The sequence below is a fragment of the Ranitomeya variabilis genome, chromosome 2, assembly GCF_051348905.1.
Source record: "Ranitomeya variabilis isolate aRanVar5 chromosome 2, aRanVar5.hap1, whole genome shotgun sequence".
In the NCBI taxonomy this organism is placed as follows: Eukaryota; Metazoa; Chordata; class Amphibia; order Anura; family Dendrobatidae; genus Ranitomeya; species Ranitomeya variabilis.
Window position 1 is genome coordinate 484,512,766 of NC_135233.1, and position 21,221 is coordinate 484,533,986.

The 21,221-nt window shown below is 42.7% G+C and overlaps 1 protein-coding gene across 1 annotated transcript in view; it reads left to right on the forward strand.

Annotated features, from left to right (window-relative positions):
- The first annotated feature begins 9,721 nt into the window (after positions 1 to 9,721).
- LOC143806873 (mucin-5B-like) overlaps positions 9,722 to 21,221 on the forward strand; it is a 201,423-nt gene continuing 189,923 nt past the window's right edge. Inside the window, exon 1 of the mRNA XM_077287852.1 lies at positions 9,722 to 9,891. Coding sequence (XP_077143967.1) covers positions 9,753 to 9,891 — 139 coding nt within the window. The 5' untranslated portion in view covers positions 9,722 to 9,752. The remainder of the gene's footprint in view (positions 9,892 to 21,221) is intronic.

Below are 21,221 nucleotides of genomic sequence, written 5' to 3' on the forward strand. Positions count from 1 at the left end.
TTAGGCCTTTGATAGCCTGTCTGCGGTCCCTACTTTAAATACTCCTCCACTCACCACCAAGCTGCCTGCCCGTGTATCCATGTAACCGCTGTGAAACTGCCATGAGCCTATTGTTTGTTATTTTAGGCCTTTGATAGCCTGTCTGCGGTCCCTACTTTAAATACTCCTCCACTCACCACCAAGCTGCCTGTGTATCCATGTAACCGCTGTAAAACTGCCATGAGCCTATTGTTTGTTATTTTAGGCCTTTGATAGCCTGTCTGCGGTCCCTACTTTAAATACTCCTCCACTCATCACCAGCTGCCTGCCCGTGTATCCATGTAACCGCTGTAAAACTGCCATGAGCCTATTGTTTGTTATTTTAGGCCTTTGATAGCCTGTCTGCGGTCCCTACTTTAAATACTCCTCCACTCACCACCAAGCTGCCTGTGTATCCATGTAACCGCTGTAAAACTGCCATGAGCCTATTGTTTGTTATTTTAGGCCTTTGATAGCCTGTCTGCGGTCCCTACTTTAAATACTCCTCCACTCATCACCAGCTGCCTGCCCGTGTATCCATGTAACCGCTGTAAAACTGCCATGAGCCTATTGTTTGTTATTTTAGGCCTTTGATAGCCTGTCTGCGGTCCCTACTTTAAATACTCCTCCACTCACCACCAAGCTGCCTGCCCGTGTATCCATGTCCCCGCTGTAAAACTGCCATGAGCCTATTGTTTGTTATTTTAGGCCTTTGATAGCCTGTCTGCGGTCCCTACTTTAAATACTCCTCCACTCACCACCAAGCTGCCTGCCCGTGTATCCATGTAACCGCTGTGAAACTGCCATGAGCCTATTGTTTGTTATTTTAGGCCTTTGATAGCCTGTCTGCGGTCCCTACTTTAAATACTCCTCCACTCACCACCAAGCTGCCTGTGTATCCATGTAACCGCTGTAAAACTGCCATGAGCCTATTGTTTGTTATTTTAGGCCTTTGATAGCCTGTCTGCGGTCCCTACTTTAAATACTCCTCCACTCATCACCAGCTGCCTGCCCGTGTATCCATGTAACCGCTGTAAAACTGCCATGAGCCTATTGTTTGTTATTTTAGGCCTTTGATAGCCTGTCTGCGGTCCCTACTTTAAATACTCCTCCACTCATCACCAGCTGCCTGCCCGTGTATCCATGTAACCGCTGTAAAACTGCCATGAGCCTATTGTTTGTTATTTTAGGCCTTTGATAGCCTGTCTGCGGTCCCTACTTTAAATACTCCTCCACTCACCACCAAGCTGCCTGTGTATCCATGTAACCGCTGTAAAACTGCCATGAGCCTATTGTTTGTTATTTTAGGCCTTTGATAGCCTGTCTGCGGTCCCTACTTTAAATACTCCTCCACTCATCACCAGCTGCCTGCCCGTGTATCCATGTAACCGCTGTAAAACTGCCATGAGCCTATTGTTTGTTATTTTAGGCCTTTGATAGCCTGTCTGCGGTCCCTACTTTAAATACTCCTCCACTCATCACCAGCTGCCTGCCCGTGTATCCATGTAACCGCTGTAAAACTGCCATGAGCCTATTGTTTGTTATTTTAGGCCTTTGATAGCCTGTCTGCGGTCCCTACTTTAAATACTCCTCCACTCACCACCAAGCTGCCTGCCCGTGTATCCATGTAACCGCTGTAAAACTGCCATGAGCCTATTGTTTGTTATTTTAGGCCTTCGAAGCCTGTCTGCGGTCCCTCCTTACACTAGGCCTCCACTGACCAGACCACTGCTGCCCGTGTACCCCTGGAACCAATTTTAAAGTGCCTACAGCCAGCCCATTTTATTGTGTTAGGCCTTCGAAGCCTGTCTGCGGTCCCTCCTTCCACTAGGCCTCCACTGACCAGACCACTGCTGCCCGTGTACCCCTGGAACCAATTTTAAAGTGCCTACAGCCAGCCCATTTTATTGTGTTAGGCCTTCGAAGCCTGTCTGCGGTCCCTCCTTCCACTAGGCCTCCACTGACCAGACCACTGCTGCCCGTGTACCCCTGGAACCAATTTTAAAGTGCCTACAGCCAGCCCATTTTATTGTGTTAGGCCTTCGAAGCCTGTCTGCGGTCCCTCCTTCCACTAGGCCTCCACTGACCAGACCACTGCTGCCCGTGTACCCCTGGAACCAATTTTAAAGTGCCTACAGCCAGCCCATTTTATTGTGTTAGGCCTTCGAAGCCTGTCTGCGGTCCCTCCTTCCACTAGGCCTCCACTGACCAGACCACTGCTGCCCGTGTACCCCTGGAACCAATTTTAAAGTGCCTACAGCCAGCCCATTTTATTGTGTTAGGCCTTCGAAGCCTGTCTGCGGTCCCTCCTTCCACTAGGCCTCCACTGACCAGACCACTGCTGCCCGTGTACCCCTGGAACCAATTTTAAAGTGCCTACAGCCAGCCCATTTTATTGTGTTAGGCCTTCGAAGCCTGTCTGCGGTCCCTCCTTCCAATAGGCCTACACTGACAAAGGTACACCTGACAACAGACACATGGACCTGTAGGCATGGCCACGGAAGGTTACGTGTCCTTTGTGGCTCAATGGGTTAATGTATTGGATGCATGGTCCACACAGGGGACAGCCTGCTAAGTCTGTATGCAGTCCCTAATTCAAGTTGTCCTCAACTGAATAAAGCTGAGCTTCTACCTTCTGGCTCTCATTAAGTGTTTTTTAAAAAACAAAATGGTGGTTAGGGCCTACTAACGGCTTCTGCCCCTCCCTGGTGTTGCCCTCAACTGAATAAAGCTGAGCTTCAACCTTCTGGCTCTCATTAAGTGTTTTTTAAAAAACAAAATGGTGGTTAGGGCCTACTAACGGCTTCTGCCCCTCCCTGGTGTTGCCCTCAACTGAATAAAGCTGAGCTTCTACCTTCCGGCTCTGATTAACTGCTGTTTTTAAACACATTGCTGGTTCCGGCCTACTAACGGTGTCTGCCCCTGCCTGGTGTTGCCCTCAACTGAATGAAGCTGAGCTTAAACCTTCTGGCTCTCATTAAGTGTTTTTTAAAAAACAAAATGGTGGTTAGGGCCTACTAACGGCTTCTGCCCCTCCCTGGTGTTGCCCTCAACTGAATAAAGCTGAGCTTCTACCTTCCGGCTCTGATTAACTGCTGTTTTTAAACACATTGCTGGTTCCGGCCTACTAACGGTGTCTGCCCCTGCCTGGTGTTGCCCTCAACTGAATAAAGCTGAGCTTCAACCTTCTGGCTCTCATTAAGTGTTTTTTAAAAAACAAAATGGTGGTTAGGGCCTACTAACGGCTTCTGCCCCTCCCTGGTGTTGCCCTCAACTGAATAAAGCTGAGCTTCTACCTTCCGGCTCTGATTAACTGCTGTTTTTAAACACATTGCTGGTTCCGGCCTACTAACGGTGTCTGCCCCTGCCTGGTGTTGCCCTCAACTGAATAAAGCTGAGCTTCAACCTTCTGGCTCTCATTAAGTGTTTTTTAAAAAACAAAATGGTGGTTCCGGCCTACTAACGGTGTCTGCCCCTGCCTGGTGTTGCCCTCAACTGAATAAAGCTGAGCTTCAACCTTCTGGCTCTCATTAAGTGTTTTTTAAAAAACAAAATGGTGGTTAGGGCCTACTAACGGCTTCTGCCCCTCCCTGGTGTTGCCCTCAACTGAATAAAGCTGAGCTTCTACCTTCCGGCTCTGATTAACTGCTGTTTTTAAACACATTGCTGGTTCCGGCCTACTAACGGTGTCTGCCCCTGCCTGGTGTTGCCCTCAATTGAATAAAGCTGAGCTTCAACCTTCTGGCTCTCATTAAGTGTTTTTTAAAAAACAAAATGGTGGTTAGGGCCTACTAACGGCTTCTGCCCCTCCCTGGTGTTGCCCTCAACTGAATAAAGCTGAGCTTCTACCTTCCGGCTCTGATTAACTGCTGTTTTTAAACACATTGCTGGTTCCGGCCTACTAACGGTGTCTGCCCCTGCCTGGTGTTGCCCTCAACTGAATAAAGCTGAGCTTCAACCTTCTGGCTCTCATTAAGTGTTTTTTAAAAAACAAAATGGTGGTTCCGGCCTACTAACGGTGTCTGCCCCTGCCTGGTGTTGCCCTCAACTGAATAAAGCTGAGCTTCAACCTTCTGGCTCTCATTAAGTGTTTTTTAAAAAACAAAATGGTGGTTAGGGCCTACTAACGGCTTCTGCCCCTCCCTGGTGTTGCCCTCAACTGAATAAAGCTGAGCTTTTACCTTCCGGCTCTGATTAACTGCTGTTTTTAAACACATTGCTGGTTCCGGCCTACTAACGGTGTCTGCCCCTGCCTGGTGTTGCCCTCAACTGAATAAAGCTGAGCTTCAACCTTCTGGCTCTCATTAAGTGTTTTTTAAAAAACAAAATGGTGGTTAGGGCCTACTAACGGCTTCTGCCCCTCCCTGGTGTTGCCCTCAACTGAATAAAGCTGAGCTTCTACCTTCCGGCTCTGATTAACTGCTGTTTTTAAACACATTGCTGGTTCCGGCCTACTAACGGTGTCTGCCCCTGCCTGGTGTTGCCCTCAACTGAATAAAGCTGAGCTTCAACCTTCTGGCTCTCATTAAGTGTTTTTTAAAAAACAAAATGGTGGTTAGGGCCTACTAACGGCTTCTGCCCCTCCCTGGTGTTGCCCTCAACTGAATAAAGCTGAGCTTCTACCTTCCGGCTCTGATTAACTGCTGTTTTTAAACACATTGCTGGTTCCGGCCTACTAACGGTGTCTGCCCCTGCCTGTTGTTGCCCTCAACTGAATAAAGCTGAGATTCAACCTTCTGGCTCTCATTAAGTGTTTTTTAAAAAACAAAATGGTGGTTCCGGCCTACTAACGGTGTCTGCCCCTGCCTGGTGTTGCCCTCAACTGAATAAAGCTGAGCTTCAACCTTCTGGCTCTCATTAAGTGTTTTTTAAAAAACAAAATGGTGGTTAGGGCCTACTAACGGTGTCTGCCCCTCCCTGGTGTTGCCCTCAACTGAATAAAGCTGAGCTTCAACCTTCTGGCTCTCATTAAGTGTTTTTTTAAAAACAAAATGGTGGTTAGGGCCTACTAACGGTGTCTGCCCCTCCCTGGTGTTGTCCTCAACTGAACAAAGCTGAGCTTCCACATTCTGGCTTTCGGCCTATACTATCAGATATTAAACTGCATTTGGCCTACTAGTGTGGTTAGGCCCTTGAAACAGTGTCTGCTGCTCTTGGGTTTGCTACTCCACTGAACAAAGCAATGCCGCCTGTTTAGTCCTGTTACCAATTTTGATCTGCATTTAGCCTACTTTATTCTTTGGCCCTATATCTGTTTCCTCATCATCCTGCCCATTGCCCAGCCACTGCTAGATGAGTCTGCTGGTACATTGACCTAGACCACTACATTCCCCTTGTACTCTACACAGCCAGAATCTGACCCTGCTGAAAGTAAGGTTCCCCTTCCCGCATATTATACCACCTTACACAGGGACAAAGAGGAAGGTGCAGATGAAAGTGCAGGTTCCTTCATCAGGTGGGGGGGCATACTCGTTGGCGACGTCACTGGCACAGGGCCACTCAGAGTACGCAAAAGTGTCGCTGCTGGTGGGAGGCGCCCCCGCCATGCAAACACACCGCCGTACTTTGAGGGGCCCTGTGCCAGTGCCAATGCGAACGAGTGGGCCCCCCCTGCTTGCTCAGGATCACAGCACTTGCAACGTTGAAATACTTACCTCTCCCTGCTCCACCGCCATGACGTAGTCCATGTTTCCTGGGCCCACTAAAACCTTGAACCAGCCCTACCCCCACAACTTTTGCCAAATGACCACCAATTTCCAGTGCCCAACTATTATTATAAAGTTAATTAAGATTGACAAGCTTCAGAAAACAAGAATGGATGTTTTTGGCAGTAAAATGTGCACTGTAGGTGTTTTCCTGGCCTCCACTCACTGCCGGCTATGCTTCCCCATTGACTTGCATTGGGTTTCGTGTTTCGGTCGATCCCCGACTTTTAGCGATAATCGGCCGACTTCACTCGACTCGACTCTGGACTAAATCGGGTTTCACAAAACCAGACTCGATCTTAAAAAAATGAAATAATATACTTGGCACTCAGGAGAATTTTGTGGTGAAGTAAAACATGATTTATTCAGTGCATCCAGTTCAACATGAACGTTTTCGGTCCCAACATAGGACCTTCATCAGACAGGATTTTTGAACACTGGACTACACAACGTGTCTGAATGGTTCTCCGGGAGGGCTCCCTGCAGCACGGCGCTTCCGAATCGCAGCAGCACCAGCGCTCCCCACATCAGCGAGTATCTCGCCTGTCCACAGCGCTTCCTCATTTTTTCTGCTAAAGGCCGTACTACACCTCCTGGACCCGGTCTGATATTAGAACCACGTGTGGGCCCATTCAGACAGGCAGGGCTCCGGCGGTGAGCCCGCATCAAAGCCGGGACATGTCAGCTGTTTTGAACAGCTGACATGTGCCCGCACTAGCGGCGGGTGAAATCGCGATTCACCCGCCGCTATTAACTAGTTAAATGCAGCTGTCAAACACAGACAGCGGCATTTAACCGGCGCTTCCGGCCAGGCGGCCGGAAATGAGCGCATCGCCGACCCCCATCACATGATCGGAGGTTGGCGATGCTTCTGAATAGTAACCATAGAGGTCCTTGAGACCTCTATGGTTACTGATCCCCGGTAGCTGTGAGCGCCACCCTGTGGTTGGCGCTCACAGCACACCTGCATTTCTGCTACATAGCAGCGAACATCAGATGTTGCAGAGCCGATCGTGTTGTGCCAGCTTCTAGCCTCCCATGGAGGCTATTGAAGCATGACAAAAGTAAAAAAAAAAGTTAAAAAAAATGTGAAAAAAATAAAAAAATATAAAAGTCATGAAGGGGAGCATTTTTAATGCAGTATGACATGCTATAAGTGTTTTTTTAAAAGTTTCCATTACCCCACCCATTGCCACTTTTCCTCTTAGGGCTCATACTCACCTGCGAGAAACTCGGATGAGTCTCACAAGTTAATACCCGGCACTGCACCCGGCACTTAGATCGGAGCGTGCGGCCGCATAGGAATACATGCAGCCGCACGCTCCGCTTCTGAGTGCCGGCAGCAGCGCCGGGTAATAACATGCGAGACTCATCCAAGTTTCTCGCAGGTGAGTATGAGCCCTTACCAGAAATGTTTACTACACTAGAACAAAGAGTGTTCTTTGTTTGGTTTTTAAAATATTATGTTTCATTTATTTCTATTTAAAATTTTCTTTATTGTTTTTCTTACCAAAATGTACCAGTCCAAAAAAGGTGCAACAAAAAACTGCTAGGTAAATGCCCAAAAGATTAAAACAACAATCAGCAGCAATATTGGGGTGGCATAAAGACAAATTACCCACCCACCTCCACAACCCACTGGCCACAGTAAGGGCTCGTACACATGACGGTACATCAGATCACACCTGGACCAATGTAACGCTATGGGGCCGTGCACATGTCAAGTTTTTACCTTGGACAGAGCCGGTCCAGGGAAAAAATGTAAGCATGTCTGAGTTTGGAAGGGAAAATTGTGTTAAAAAAAATTAAAAATGCTTGTTGAATAGCCAAAAGATTATAGCAACATGCCGCAACAATATCCGGGTGTATAGCAAATTAAATGTCTCTAAATCGGTTCTGTATATCACACGCATAAGTCTCAGTAAAAATAAATGTTTTCTTTTAGCAGCATTGGGTGACTGATTGAGCCAAAATGAACAAATACAAATAATTGGACCAGCAAGGTTGCACACTAAGCAAGCAGCTCTCTGTCTGTTTCTGCCTTAAGTCGATATTTGCTCAGTATTTTGCATTAGTGTTTGTATGCCAAAGCCAGGAGTGGACCAATCAGAGGAAAACTATAATTGAAAGAGTGACACCTGTTCTGTGTTGTGAAGACACTGCTGGTTTTGGTTTTGGCATACAAATACTGATGAAATACTGATTAGTGATGAGCGAATGTGCTGGGATAAGGTGTTTTCTGGGCACGCTCGTTTGCTAATCGAGTGTCTTCGGCGTGCTTGAAAAATATGCTTGAGTCCCTGTGGCTGTTTGTCTCTGGGCTGTTCGAGAGTCGCAACGCATGCAGGGATTGCCTAACAAACAGGCAATCCACTGCATGTGTTGCAGCTGTCGAATATCCACGAGACATGCAGATGAGGGGACTCAAACATATTTTTTGAGCACGTTGAAGACACTCAGTTAGCACACGAGCGTGCCCAGAAAACACCTTATCCCAGCACATTCGCTCACCACTAATACTAATCAAAATTACTTATGTGTGAATGAGGCCTAGCACAGTATGAGACCCAGTGACTCTCTTATTAATTCAATTTGTATTACTCTCTTTTCCACACACAATAATCTTCATTTCTGACACACATTAACTGTACAGTATAGTATGTCTCGCTACCTATCTCTATAACTGAGTTCTGATTCTGACATCACATCTCCTATCCACATTCTCCATAAATGGCTGATGCATTTCCTACTTCAGCTTTTATACAGGCTATAGAGAAAAACTAGGAAGCAGAAATAAGCGCAATAGGATTTTATCCAATTAAAAATGAGATATTTGATAAGTTTATGCTAACCGGGTTAGGTTGTGGTCACACAACACTCTAAAGGCTTAAAATCCAACTGCTGCTGATCCACCGGTCATCAGATCGGGGAAAACACAGGAGATAAGGATTGTGTTTGATCCGTGCTGCTGGTAGTTGAAATTGTAAATCCAAGTCCACACAAATAGGTTTGCTTTTTTTTATTTTGTCAAAGCGTTTCAAAGTATATACACTTCTTCATCAGGACAAAGAAAAAAAACTGATGATGTTTTTTGTTCTATTAAAGAAGTGTGTATACTTCGAAACGCGTTGACAAAATAAAAAAAACGCAAAAATACAGTACTTGACTTGGATTTACAATTTCAACTACCAGCAGCGCAGATCATCCACAATCCTTCTCTCCTGTGTTTTATACAGGCTCTGACTCACCATGTGATGGTAACTTCAAGGTGTTATTGAGAAGTCTGGCTGTGCCGGAGGTCATGTGATGTTGTTTTTCCTCTTGTCCTCTCACACGATGGTTGCTGTTTTACTTAACATATGCTACGCGAAGAGCAAAGTATTCAAACTTGACAATTTCAGCAAATTTCTAAAAAATCTTTTTGCTCATCTGTAATTTGGACCACCCTGGAGTAAACTGAATTTACCAATCTATGTGTTAATGGTACGAGACCAGTGGCCTAGAGTCGATTAACCCCTTGAGTTCACCAGTTATTTATTCAAATCGGTAAAAAAAAGTGCTTGGGTGTCCAGTCTAATACCGGCTCAGAACCCTTTCAGATCTGTTTGGAGTTAACCAAAATTGATGTACGTAGCTAGTGTGAGATCTATGGCCAAAAATCATTTAACTCATTAAATAACCCTATGATACCCACCTTGATGCCACTTTTATATGTTTTGTAGCTGCTTTCTAGTGTATTCCCCTTACTATATTGTATTACTATGATCCTTTTTGCTCATTATTAAAATTGTAAAATCAAAACGGACTTTTTTGGCAATAAGAATCAGCTAAATAAGACACCAGCTTCACCATTGTTGTAATGAATGCATGTTTATTCCTTTGAAGCCGGCAGCCTCTTGTGTTTAAATGTAGTTTTTTTTTAACAAGTATTAATCACCTCCTGAGGGACAGGCTGCCGGTCACCAACCCCATCCTCACTACAAAATAAGCCTGGGCCCTCTGTGTAGCTGTGGGGCACTGTGTCAAAGCATGGCTTCCCACCTCCACGGAGAGATATCGCAGAGTCCTGCGCTCCTGCTGCTGCTGGTCTCACTGGTCACCCACCACCACATTACAGCCGCTGATCCGGTGCTGCATGCTCCACCATCCTGGCCTCAAATTTATAAACGTAAGTGTGCGCATGGATACGCTATGCATAGAAATTGATATATTGCATTGGTGCAGATTTATATGTGTATATAGATGTATAATTTTGTATATAGATATATGTATTTTTATATATATATATATATATATATATATATAAATATGTATACATGTATAAGTTTGCACATATATATATATATATATATATATATATATATATATATATATATATATATATATATATATATTGAAAGAGAGAGAGATGTATATGTGCTTGTATGTTCCTACAGTATTTATTGGTGTGTATCTATCTGTTTATATCTGCATCTATAAATATGTATAGATGTATATTTGTGTATCTATCTATTATATATATACATATCTACAGTATCAATCTTTATATCTATAGATAGATAGATAATAGAAAGATAGATGTGAGTGTGTATTTAGATTTTATATTTGTATGCTTATGTATCTATGTATTGATGTGTGTAGGTGCATTTATTTATGTATATGTGTATAGAAATGTTTATGTATATATGTGACTAAGTATAATTGTGCAATGATGACACTTATCATGTAATCACATTATGTAGCTATATTAAAATTATACATTAGTATAATTTAAGATTTTAAGTATTATATATAAATTCATATATAAATAGTTTACAGGTATAGCTGGCTCAGCTGCTAGCATTGTTACTTTACAGCTCTGGGGTCCTGGGATCGAATCCCACCAAGGACAACATCTGCAAGGAGTTTGTATGTCCTCCCCGGGCTTCAGTGGGTTTCCTCCCACATTCCAAAGACATACTGATAGGGAATCTAGATTGTGAGCCCCAATGGGGACAGTGATGATAATGTAGGTAAAGCTCTGTGGAATTAATGGCGCTATATAAAGGAGTAAAATACATAATTAAATAAATATACATATATATCTAATATATAAAGCATCTAATATATAAAGCTGAATGTGTGTATGTGTGTGTGTGTGTCCGGGATTGGCATCTGCACCGTCGCAGCTACAGCCACAAAATTTTGCACAGTCACACGTCTGGACCCCGAGAGCATCATAAGCTGTGTTGTGAGGTGAAATTTTAACCCTGCGCGTTCAAATTCACCAAACAATTTTGCCCCTATCTACATAATGGGGGAAAGTGAAAGGAAAAGTGTTGGAGGCAAATTGATAGCTGCCAGATGTGAACAAGGGGGACTTAAAGAGTGAGAGCGATGGCGCCAAAGAGTATAATGAGCGGGGAAGGAAATAAATCCAAGAAAGATAACCTTGTGTCTATAGTAAAATTGCTTTATTTAAAGTCCAAGACAAGAGGGCAATGGTGACAACAGAGTCACCCAACAGTAGATAAAAACAAATCATAACATGGGACACTAGAGACTATGCCTGCCGACTCATAGTAGAAACAATTATTACGGCCATTAGACATTAGCACATAGAGTCAGAGTAACAAGACCAACAGGGGACATCACCTGTACAGGATAGACCTATGATATATACATATTAGAAAACCGCTATGTCCCATTTACAATAGCGCAATGGTCAGTTGACAGTACAGCATACCATGATAGAGGGAAACTGTAAAAAGCGGTAAAAGTAACTAATACATCACCCCAGAAAGCGGTACTTAACAGGTGCAGAATACCAGTGTCCGCCCCAACGCGCGTTTCGGAACACCTTCGTCAGGGGGCGCATAATAAACTACAGAAAATGTGTGGTTACCCCTATTTTGTTCCAATGTATGTTTGCTGTGTTTTGCACAGGTTTTGGTGGTACCCATATGGATTATAGAGCAAAAGAGAAGGCCTGGTTAGGCCAAGTGGAACAAGTGTTTGGAGGCAATGTGAGTGCTCCACAGTCTGATGATCACCATTGCCCTCTTGCCTTGCACTTTAAATAAAGCAATTTTACTATAGACACGAGGTTATCTTTCTTGGATTTATTTCCTTCCCCTCTCATTGTATGTTATTTATAACCGTCTTGATCTGATACCTGGGCAAAATAACCTCAGCTGGGAGCGATTGCTATTACTCTTTATTTCTTATACTTTAATTATAAGCTTCCCAGATGTTATATTATATACAATTTTTGCCCTTGGTTACCCCTATTTTGCGCCAAAGAGTATATACCATACAGTTGCTAAGGTGGGGCCCCGACATGGGACACTCACCACACGCGGGGATATGAACACACACACAAAATGCACCACACACTACCACATATATCACCCTCAGCACACATTTCACCACACATACACCAACCTCGCCACATAAAAGTCGAAACACAAAAGTCGCCGCTCAAAAGTCGCCACGCATTTGTATCTATGTGATAATTATATATGTGTGTTTGCATTTATATGCTTCTACAGATGTACAGTATATACAGGTCCTTCTCAAAAAATTAGCATATAGTGTTAAATTTCATTATTTACCATAATGTAATGATTACAATTAAACTTTCATATATTATAGATTCATTATCCACCAACTGAAATTTGTCAGGTCTTTTATTGTTTTAATACTGATGATTTTGGCATACAACTCCTGAAAACCCAAAAAACCTTTCTCAATAAATTAGCATATTTCAACCATCCAATCAAATAAAAGTGTTTTTTAATAACAAACAAAAAAACCATCAAATAATAATGTTCAGTTATGCACTCAATACTTGGTCGGGAATCCTTTGGCAGAAATGACTGCTTCAATGCGGCGTGGCATGGAGGCAATCAGCCTGTGACACTGCTGAGATGTTATGGAGGCCCAGGATGCTTCAATAGCGGCCTTAAGCTCATCCAGAGTGTTGGGTCTTGCGTCTCTCAACTTTCTCTTCACAATATCCCACAGATTCTCTATGGGGTTCAGGTCAGGAGAGTTGGCAGGCCAATTGAGCACAGTAATACCATGGTCAGTAAACCATTTACCAGTGGTTTTGGCACTGTGAGCAGGTGCCAGGAAGCATGAAGTGCTCCAAAATCTCCTGATAGCTAGCTGCATTGACCCTGCCCTTGATGAAACACAGTGGACCAACACCAGCAGCTGACATGGCACCCCACACCATCACTGACTGGGTACTTGACACTGGACTTCAGGCATTTTGGCATTTCCTTCTCCCCAGTCTTCCTCCAGACTCTGGCACCTTGATTTCCGAATGACATGCAAAATTTGCTTTCATCAGAAAAAAGTACTTGGGACCACTTAGCAACAGTCCAGTGCTGCTTCTCTGTAGCCCAGGTCAGGCGCTTCTGCCGCTGTTTATGGTTCAAAAGTGGCTTTACCTGGGGAATGCGGCACCTGTAGCCCATTTCCTGCACACGCCTGTGCACGGTGGCTCTGGATGTTTCCACACCAGACTCAGTCCACTGCTTCCTCAGGTTCCCCAAGGTCTGGAATCGGTCCTTCTCCACAATCTTCCTCAGGGTCCGGTCACCTCTTCTCGTTGTACAGCGTTTTCTGCCACATTGTTTCCTTCCAACAGACTTACCATTGAGGTGCCTTGATACAGCACTCTGGGAACAGCCTATTTGTTGAGAAATTTCTTTTTGGGTCTTACCCTCTTGCTTGAGGGTGTCAATGATGGCCTTCTTGACATCTGTCAGGTCGCTAGTCTTACCCATGATGGGGGTTTTGAGTAATGAACCAGGCAGGGAGTTTTTAAAAGCCTCAGGTATCTTTTGCATGTGTTTAGAGTTAATTAGTTGATTCAGAAGATTAGGGTAATAGGTCGTTTAGAGAACCTTTTCTTGATATGCTAATTTATTGAGACAGGTTTTTTGGGTTATCAGGAGTTGTAGGCCAAAATCATCAGTATTAAAACAATAAAAGACCTGACAAATTTCAGTTGGTGGATAATGAATCTATAATATATGAAAGTTTAATTGTAATCATTACATTATGGTAAATAATGAAATTTAACACTATATGCTAATTTTTTGAGAAGGACCTGTATATATATATATATATATATATATATATATATATATATATATACATATACATGTATGTGTTATTTTAGAAATCTCTCTGTGTACATGTATGTATGTATCTGCAGGTGATTATATAATGAACCATTTTATCATATTATTAATATATTTTATTTTACCACTGTACATATGTACTATTTTTTCTAATATTACATTTTGGTTCATTAAAGATATTATATTGTAACATGTCACCATTTATATATGTACATTGTCTATTTCTATTAGATCCACAATACACTACCTGTGTTGGAGCTCAAGTTGTCTGAGATTTTTGGACAATCATTGTTGTTTAGTACATGTGCCTTGCCTGAAGTGTATGTATATATATATATATATATATATATATATATATATATATATATATATATATATATATATACTGTATATATACTGTACAATAATTTATTGTAGATCTAATGGAAATACACAGTATGCAAATATACTTTATAGATAGCGTTATATAGAAATGAAATATTTAAACGTAACAAAATATTACAGTAAATCTTAAATAATACTAAAATACAATGATAAAATAAAATATCTCCATACTGTGATTAAACAATTGTACATTACACAATCTTACACAGCCACTTTGGCATTATTATCCAGTATACATGGCTTGGATCTTTCGGTAAGCATATGTATATGTATCTTTATACTATATATAGATATATACACATATATTATTTTGTGTGGTAATTAGAGATGATTGAATCTTTGAAATTCAAATTCACCAGATTCAATTATTTTTGTCCAGAAGAGTTGATTCGCAGTGAATCGACATACTGCAAAGACTCCAATTGCCTTGAAAAGTGTAACCCTCTTAAGTCTCCTAGGACCTTATCCGACTCCTTTCAAGCTCTTTAACACAAACACATCCTTAGTAATGTCAAAGTAACCTCACTATAGAGATGGATGGTAACCCAGTAGCATCCAACAGCCCCAACAGAGGGCGCTTATAAAGTTTTCCTTTTTTGTTTTGTTTTTTAATAAAAAAAAGTCAAAAAATTATCCCTCTTATTCATTTGTAATCAGGCTGACCATCTTGTGCAGAACACTTACTCCAACTGACAGTGTCGCTGCTAGAGGTAGCATCATTCTACTGTGACTGAGACACATGATGTCCTATATATTCTGTAACACCCTCTACTTACTAACCACTAAATAACCATGCTGGAGGCAAAGGAAGTCAATTATTAGCATGTAGTGGTAGTAGTACTATCCAGATGACTGGTGTCAATAGTGGTGGTGCTTAGACTGCTGTAAAATTACCTTTTTATGATATCATAAAATTTTATCTAATCCCATATCCACTATGCGTACAAAGACACAGGTGGCAGACCTGCGTATACGCACATGCGGCGCATCTGAGACTGCAGCATGTCTATTTATCTTGCGGAGACGCTCAGTCTCTGCAAGATAAATAGTACCGTTCTATGTATAGGACGCGGTGATTCTGCACGGTTCAATGAACACATGTGGAATTACCGCGCGTACAAAAGCCGGCAGCTCTTTGGTCAGGGGCGGGTGTCCGCTGCGGCCAAAGCGCTGACATTCCGGAGAGTGGAAACATAGCCTCAGTGTTGCAGTTGTACAACACATTACTGTCCAGAGTATTTGTCCAATATTTAGAACTTTCTCACCTCTATCCTCATTGTTGAACTATGAGCTCTGACCAGACGTGTAACTAGATTGCTCTTGGCCCTAGTGCAACATTTGAACCTTCTTCTGCACCAGCATATTGGTCAGATGCACGGGCCCCTGGAGCATTCTACATCCTATAAAACAGCATTTATTTACTCCCCTATGACAAAAAAGAAAAATGAATACATATTCCATATCTAAATATCATGGAAAACACAGAATAAGATATTTTTCTAAAGAATACTTCAAAGTAATAGCATCATATAGTTACCACATAACAAATATTGTCACCGTATTGTTATGCCAAATCTAAAATATGTATTACAGCACATAAAATGACTAAATACTGCCACACCGTGGTCATATGTTATCAACTTATAGTATCTGAATTTAACCGCCGTCATGTCATTAAACAAAATTCACTGTACCAAGTTAAATCTAAAAATAATACCACATAATAGGCGTAAATACCGCCACACCATGACTGTACCATGTATTTCCACCACATAGAATAATAGCATGATACGGATCACTAACACTAATATTACCTCAGTGACATTATACACAGGAGCTCTGTAAGCTCTGTAGGTAGTATATAGTAAGCCAACAAAATAGGGACAATAAAAAATATGTAGAAATGTATGTCCTTTTTATTTTTTAATAAAAAAAACATAATATAAAATTGGGAGAATTATTCAAAGGAAACTGCCAAAGGGTTGCATAGGATAAATAGTTCAAATGTAAGATAATATAAATTACCATGGATCACCAGGAAACATATGAGATCATGAAGACCTGTTACAGTGGGTAAAGCATGCTAATAACTTGCCTAATGTTCTAGAAAGTAAGTGACAAACTCCCTTTTTTTGTAAAAAAAAAAATTAATCAGAAAGCGTGGGCTGCACAGGCGGGTACAGTACTGATTATGGGGGATTTTATCTGTCCAGATATTGACTGGGGTCATAGCTCTGCTTCAACTGCAAAGGGGAAAAAAACTCCTCAGCCCTTTACAGGATGATTTTATTGGTCAGTTCATGGAAGATGTTCTGTTGGATCTGGGCATTTCTATCAATGCAGAGCTGGCTGGAAATGTCACTGCTTGTGAAAATCTTGGCACCAGTGATCACAATATCATTTCATTTTGTTTACACATTTACACTGTATAAAACATACACAGACAGGGAGGGCAAAAATACTTATTGTTAAAAAGGCCATGTGTGCTGCTGTGGGAGCAGTGTGTGTGTTGTTGTAGCAGCAGTGTGTGTTATTGTAGCAGTAGTGTGTGTGTTGTAGCAGCAGTGTGTGTGTTGTAGCAGCAGTGTGTATGTTGTAGCAGCAGTGTGTATGTTGTAGCAGCAGTGTGTGTTGTTGTAACAGCAGGGGTGTGTGTTGTTGTAGCAGAAGAGTGTATTGTTGTAGCTGCAGTGTGTGTTGTTGTTATAGCACCAGTGTGTTGTTGTTGTAGCAGCAGTGTGTATGTTGTTGTCGCAGCAGTGTGTGTGTTGTTGCAGCAGCAGTTTGTGTTGTTGTAGCAGCAGGGGTGTGTGCTGTTGTAGCAGCAGGGGTGTGTTGTAGCAGCAGTGTGTAGTTGTTGTAGCAGCAGTGTGTATGTTGTTGCAGCAGAAGTGTGTATGTTGTTGTAGCAGCAGTGTGTGTGTTGTTGCAGCAGCAACAGTTTGTGTTGTTGTAGCAGCAGACATGTGTGCTGTTGTAGCAGCAATGTGTGTTGTAGCAGCAGTGTGTATGTTGTTGTAGCAGCAGTGTGTATGTTGTTGCAGTGGCAGTGTGTATGTTGTTGCAGGAGCAGTGTGTATATCGTTGTAGCAGCAGTTTGTGTTGTTGTAGCAGCAGTTTGTGTTGTTGTAGCAGCAGGAGTGTGTGTTGTTGTAGGAGCAGTGTGTGTTGTAGCAGCAGTTGTATGTTGTTGTAGCAGCAGTGTGCATGTTGTTGTAGCAAAAGTGTGTATGTTGTTGTAGCAGCAGTTTGTGTTGTTGTAGCAGCAGGCGTGTGTGTGTGTGTGTTGTAGCAGCAGTGTGTATGTTGTAGCAGCAGTGTGTATGTTGTTGTAGCAGCAGTTTCTGTTGTTGTAGCAGCAGGGGTGTGTGTTGTTGAAGGAGCAGTGTGTGTTGTAGCAGCAGTGTGTATGTTGTTGTAGCAGCAGGGGTGTGTGTTGTTGAAGGAGCAGTGTGTGTTGTAGCAGCAGTGTGTATGTTGTTGTAGCAGCAGTGTGTATGTTGTTGTAGCAGCAGTGTGTATGTTGTTGCAGCAGCAGTGTGTATGTTGTTGTAGCAGCAGTGTGTATGTTGTTGTAGCAGCAGTGTGTATGTTGTAGCAGCAGTGTGTATGTTGTTGCAGCAGCAGTGTGTATGTTGTTGTAGCAGCAGTGTGTATGTTGTTGTAGCAGCAGTGTGTTGTTGTTGTAGTAGCAGTTTGTGTTGCTCTAGCAGCAGAGTGTGTGTTATTGTAGGAGCAGTGTGTGTTGTAGCAGCAGTGTGTATGTTGTTGTAGCAGCAGCAGCAGTGTGTATGTTGTTGTAGCAGCTGTGTGTGTAGATGTAGCAGCAGGGGTGTGTGTTGTTGTAGCAGAGGTGTGTGTTGTAGCAGCAGAGCGTGTGTTGTTGTAGGAGCAGTGTGTGTTGTAGCAGCAGTGTGTATGTTGTTGTAGCAGCAGTGTGTATGTTGTAGCAGTAGTGTGTATGTTGTTGTAGCAGCAGTGTGTGTGCTGTTGTAGGGGCAGTGTGTGTTGTTGTAGCAGCAGAGTGTGTGTTGCTGTAGCAGCAGTGTGTGTTGCAGCAGTGTGTGTGTTGTTGTAGGAGCAGTGTGTGTTGTAGCAGCAGTGTGTGTTGTTGTAGGAGCAGTGTGTGTTATAGCAGCAGTGTGCATGTTGTTGTAGCAGCAGTGTGCGTTGTTTAGGGGCATTGTGTGTTGTTGTAGGAGCAGTGTGTGTGTTGTTGTAGCAGCAGCAATGTGTGTTGTAGCAGCAGTGTGTATGTTGTTGTAGGGGCAGTGTGTATATTGTTGCAGCAGCAGTTTGTGTTATTGTTGTAGCAGCAGCAGGGGTGTGTGCTGTTGTAGCAGCAATGTGTGTTGTAGCAGCAGTGTGTATGTTGTAGCAGCAGTGTGTATGTTGTAGCAGCAGTGTGTATGTTGTTGTAGCAGCAGTGTGTATGTTGTTGTAGCAGCAGTGTGTATGTTGTTGTAGCAGCAGTGTGTATGTTGTTGCAGCAGCAGCAGCAGTGTGTATGTTGTTGTAGCAGCAGTGTCTATGTTGTTGTAGGAGCAGTGTGTTTGTTGTAGGAGCAGTGTTTGTGCTGTTGTGGCAGCAATGTGTGTTGTAGCAGCAGTGTGTCTGTTATAGGGGCAGTGTGTGTTGTTGTAGCAGCAATGTGTGTTGTAGCAGCAGTGTGTGTGTTGTAGCAGCAGTGTGTATGTTGTAGCAGCAGTGTGTGTTGTAGCAGCAGTGTGTGTTGTAGCAGCAGTGTGTGTTGTAGGAGCAGTGTGTATGTTGTTGTTGCAGCAGCAGTGTGTATGTTGTAGCAGCAGTGTGTCTGTTGTAGTAGCAATGTGTGTTGTAGCAGCAGTGTGTGGGTTGTAGGAGCAGTGTGTATGTTGTTGTAGCAGCAGTTTGTATGTTGTTGTAGCAGCAGTTTGTATGTTGTTGTAGCAGCAGTGTGTGTGTTGTTGTAGCAGCAGTGTGTGTGTTGATGCAGCACAATTATGTTTGTATTGTTGTAGCAGAGCTCTATGTGAGAAAGGATCAGACTTTGTTGGGTGAATGTAATGTGAGGGCCTTATACTATGTGTGGGGGAGCTGTGAGGGCATCATACTGTGAGTGAAGGGCACCGTGGGGGGTCATAAAAGGGGCACTATACATTATGGGAACACCAATGGATTTACTAAAAGCATTAGTTCTGTGCGGGGCATATGAAGAACTAGAATTAGAGTATTGGCTTAGTGTAAAGACTGGGTGGCACACTATGCTCACCTCGGTATGTGTCTCTCTTTCTTATCATTCAAAGTTAAGAGTTATGATTTTCTCCTTTCCCTATAGTCCCAGACTGATTCTTCAAACTTCTTCAGAAATGCTGGAGCATCAGACAAAAGCAGGCCTGGCCGCAATCGTGCAGTCAGGGTCTGATTTATTCTGTCTAGGTTTAGGCAGCATGAATTGATTGACAGATTTCCTTTAATATTATAACAATACTAATAGTGGCCACTAGATGGTGATGAAGGATTAGCTAAATATGAACACAATGGAAGGTTAATACATAGTACCTTCGGGTGGCGCTAAATTAATGCTAGAAGAAAAAAAATGAGTTGAACAAAAGAATTAAGTTTTATGCGATATAGTGTTGGTAAGGTACAATATTAATAGTCCATGCAGAGAAAATCACTTTGAGGTTATGTTCTGACAGCAAATCTGGTGTGTGTTAATGTTCACTTTGCTGTAAAAATTACCTGTTCACTTTATTTTTTGGGATAGCACAGATACAGTGATAACAATTTGATACTACTTTTTTCAAACACATTGGCCAATACTTTTTTTATTGAATGGACATCAATATCTGATCGGTGGGGGTGCGAAGCTCGACACCTCTGTTAATCAGCAGCTCCATCATTTGTATAGTGGCCTCTGCGAGTATTGCAGATCCGCCCTCTATATCATTTGAATAGCAGGTGAATTTTTGGCCGATGCCTCCATAGAAATGACGAAGAATTGTTTAAAAATAATAATTTCACATAAACACATTGCAGACGTTGTCTCCCAGTCAAAATATAGTTTTTAAAGCACTATCCAACAGAAAGGCCTCATTCACACATTCGTGTTTCTTCACGTACTCAAAAAAATGGTATGAGTGTCATCAGTGTTGTGGATTAGTGATGAGCGAGTATACTTGTTGCTCGCGTTTTCCCGAGCACGCTCGGGTGGTCTCTGAGTATTTGTTAGTGCTTGGAGATTTAGTTTTTGTTGATGCAGCTGCATGATTTACAGCTGCTAGCCAGCCTGAGTACATGTGGGGGTTGCCTGATTGCTAGGGAATCCCCACATGTAATCAAGCTGTGTAGCAGCCATAAATCATGCAGCTGTGGCTACTAAAACTAAATCTCCGAGCAGTCACAAATACTCGGAGATCACCCGAGCGTGCTCGGGAAAACCCGAGCAACAAGTACACTCGCTCATCACTATTGTGGATCTGATTTTCATCAGTGTTTGAGCTGTGTGTCAATGTGTACCATCAGTAATTTTTACATATGCTTCAATGGAACCTGTCACAAGCTTTTTCCCCATATAACCTATCGCCACCAACTTTCAGCTCCATGTGACAGCTGAGTGATTCAACTTTTTCATATTTTTTAATTTTTAGAAAGTTTATTTTACTTTATACATTATTTTTTAGTCCCTTTAGGTGACTTGAACCTAAGAACGTCTGATCTCTTATAGTACATATTGTAAGGCCGGATGCACATGATCCAGAAGTGGCAGCGCTTTGGACGCAGTGCATGTTTTCTGCGTCCAATGCGTTGCCATCTATTGAGCGCAGGTAAATCCATATGTGATCACTGAACCGTGTGGATTCACCGCATCCAATTCATTCTATTGGTGAAATTTCTCTTGCAAAAACTAAAGTCTTTACAAGAGAAATTGACATGCTGCAGTCTGGAGAGATGCACCGCATGTCCATCTCCACGGGTAAGCTGCAGGCGTCACTGG